The sequence below is a fragment of the Pteropus vampyrus genome, unplaced genomic scaffold (genome assembly GCF_000151845.1).
Source record: "Pteropus vampyrus isolate Shadow unplaced genomic scaffold, Pvam_2.0 Scaffold646, whole genome shotgun sequence".
In the NCBI taxonomy this organism is placed as follows: Eukaryota; Metazoa; Chordata; class Mammalia; order Chiroptera; family Pteropodidae; genus Pteropus; species Pteropus vampyrus.
The window spans coordinates 9,785-11,885 of record NW_011889427.1 but is presented as its reverse complement, the minus strand read 5'-3'; the positions used below and the strand labels follow the sequence as shown (position 1 = coordinate 11,885).

At 52.7% G+C, this 2,101-nt stretch overlaps 1 gene segment (V, D, J or C); it reads left to right on the top strand.

Moving 5' to 3' along the window:
* LOC105308964 overlaps positions 1-678 on the top strand; it is a 1,277-nt gene extending 599 nt beyond the window's left edge. Inside the window, 1 exon segment of the V gene segment in view lies at positions 671-678. Within this exon segment, the coding sequence occupies positions 671-678 (8 nt within the window).
* The last annotated feature ends 1,423 nt before the right edge of the window (positions 679-2,101 follow it).

The following is a 2,101-nucleotide window of genomic DNA, read 5'->3' as shown; positions in this document are numbered from 1 at the left end:
ATTCACCATCTCCAGAGACAACGCCAAGAACATGCTGTATCTGCAAATGAGCAGCCTGAAGGCTGAGGACACGGCCGTGTATTACTGTGCGAGAGACACAGTGAGGGGACTTCAGTGTGAGCCCAGTCACAAACCTCCCTGAGGGAGACAGGACAGGGAGCTCAGGACACCTGGGGGCGCTCAGGGTACACACAGCACAGCACACACAGACCAGACCAGCAGCAGGTGCAGAGGGAGCTGGGGAAGGGGCTTCCTGTTGGGAGCAGCGATTTCCTCTCAAATCTCTCAGCTGCCTCCCTGGAGAATTACTGCTTCTTCTTTGCGGCTCTAATTTTCCACATTCTCACACACACAAGAAATGAAGAAATAACCTGTCTCTTGACAGCGTATCAGCAGGGCCTGGGGACCTTTCCTGCAGCAGCTTTCAATGTGTCCTTTCTGATTTGTTGACAGAGAGACCACCTGTGGGCTTTGTGTGCCTGAGGCTGGGAACTGTTCCCACACAGAGAGACACAGCACAGTGCAGGGACCTGTGTGCTGAGCTCAGGCTCTGCCCCCCACAGACACACGCTGTCCCCACGTGGGCCTCCCTTCAGACGGGACACATGGCCCACATGGAAGGACCTGTCCCCCAGGACTCTGTCTCACCGGTTCCCTGTCCTGTCTACAGCACGTTAACCTCTTTTCCTCATTTACTCAGGTGGATGTTGAAACACCCCAACATCACCCACTATCATCTACTGTCCTAGTTACACGACATCTGTTTAGTCATGTGTCTCCTGTGCTTCCGTGCCCCTCACTCTCAAGCCCTCCCCACGTACCAGTCACAGCAAAGAGGGTTAATAATTTTTGACATGGGTCTCCTCCAATGATTCTGCACTATGTCCTGGCATCACAGTCGCTCAGCTGTTGTGCCTTCAGACGCCATCACAGTCATTGCTGTAAATTCTCCCCACATCCGAGAAAGATCCTAGTAAGAGGGTAGCTGCAGGTGGTGAGGGTTCAGGTGAGGGACCCAGTGTGTTTGGACTTCTCTCTGGTTCCTGGTCGGATAGAGGATGGAGCACTTTGAGCTCACCACACACGTGGCCTCCTCTTTACTCTGAAGAGCATTTCTCTTCCCAGGCCTCATGGGGTGGCTCTGCACCTCTAATACAAGCTGAACAAGGACGGATCACTTTATCCTATAGGCCATCTTTGCTGTTTAGATCTACTTAGGGAAACAAGCCTCTATACTGCACCCACATTGTGTCCCAGGTAACTATGGGTTTCTCTCCTTTATCACATAGAAATGAATCATATAAATGGGAGAGGAATTCACACCCCGGACCCACTAGTCTATAGAAGCCCCATCCATCACTCAGTGATGCAGCCCCCCACACACACACCCAATATGAAAGCTTCAGCCTGAGCTGAAACACAGTGGGGAGATGAATCCAGAGTTAGGGAGGAAGTGTGTGCTCGCTCATGATGTGCTCAGGGTCGAATGAGGAGCTCCTGAGGTTACGACTGTGTGTCCCAGGCCTGTCCCCAAGGTTCACAGTGGAGGATGAAGGATGCAGTGATTTTTTCCGTATGAAGTGGGGGCAGAATAGGGCCAGGTGCTGCAGTTGGTGTGAATGCAGAGGCCCCCTGCATTGACTGTGTTTACGTATTTTATCGCCTTCTCTACATTATGATGTTTAACAACTTGACAAATATTTCTGGATGGGAGACACTTCCCCTCATGACCTCACCAGTTCTTAGATACAGCACAGGTCCTAGCCTGGCACACGCCTTTCACATGGAAACTAAGACCCCAGGGCACCCGACTATCTCTGCCCGCACATCCCGGGACACGATACTCCTCCACCTTCGTCACCGCAGGCCCAGCTGCCAGGCAGATGGAGAACCACGTCCAGCTCTGAGCCCAACGAAATGATTCACGTGAGTCAGGCGCAAGCTCTTCACCAGTCCTGCTCATCCTTTACCCGGGAAACCCCAGGAAAACGTGGTTCTAAGGTCCCTTCTCTCTCCCGTACACGGCTCCTGACACCCTGGTGTCTTCCATGTGGCCCCTGGTGGCATCCAGGTCTCCAGTCTCCAGGATTCTGAGTGTGAT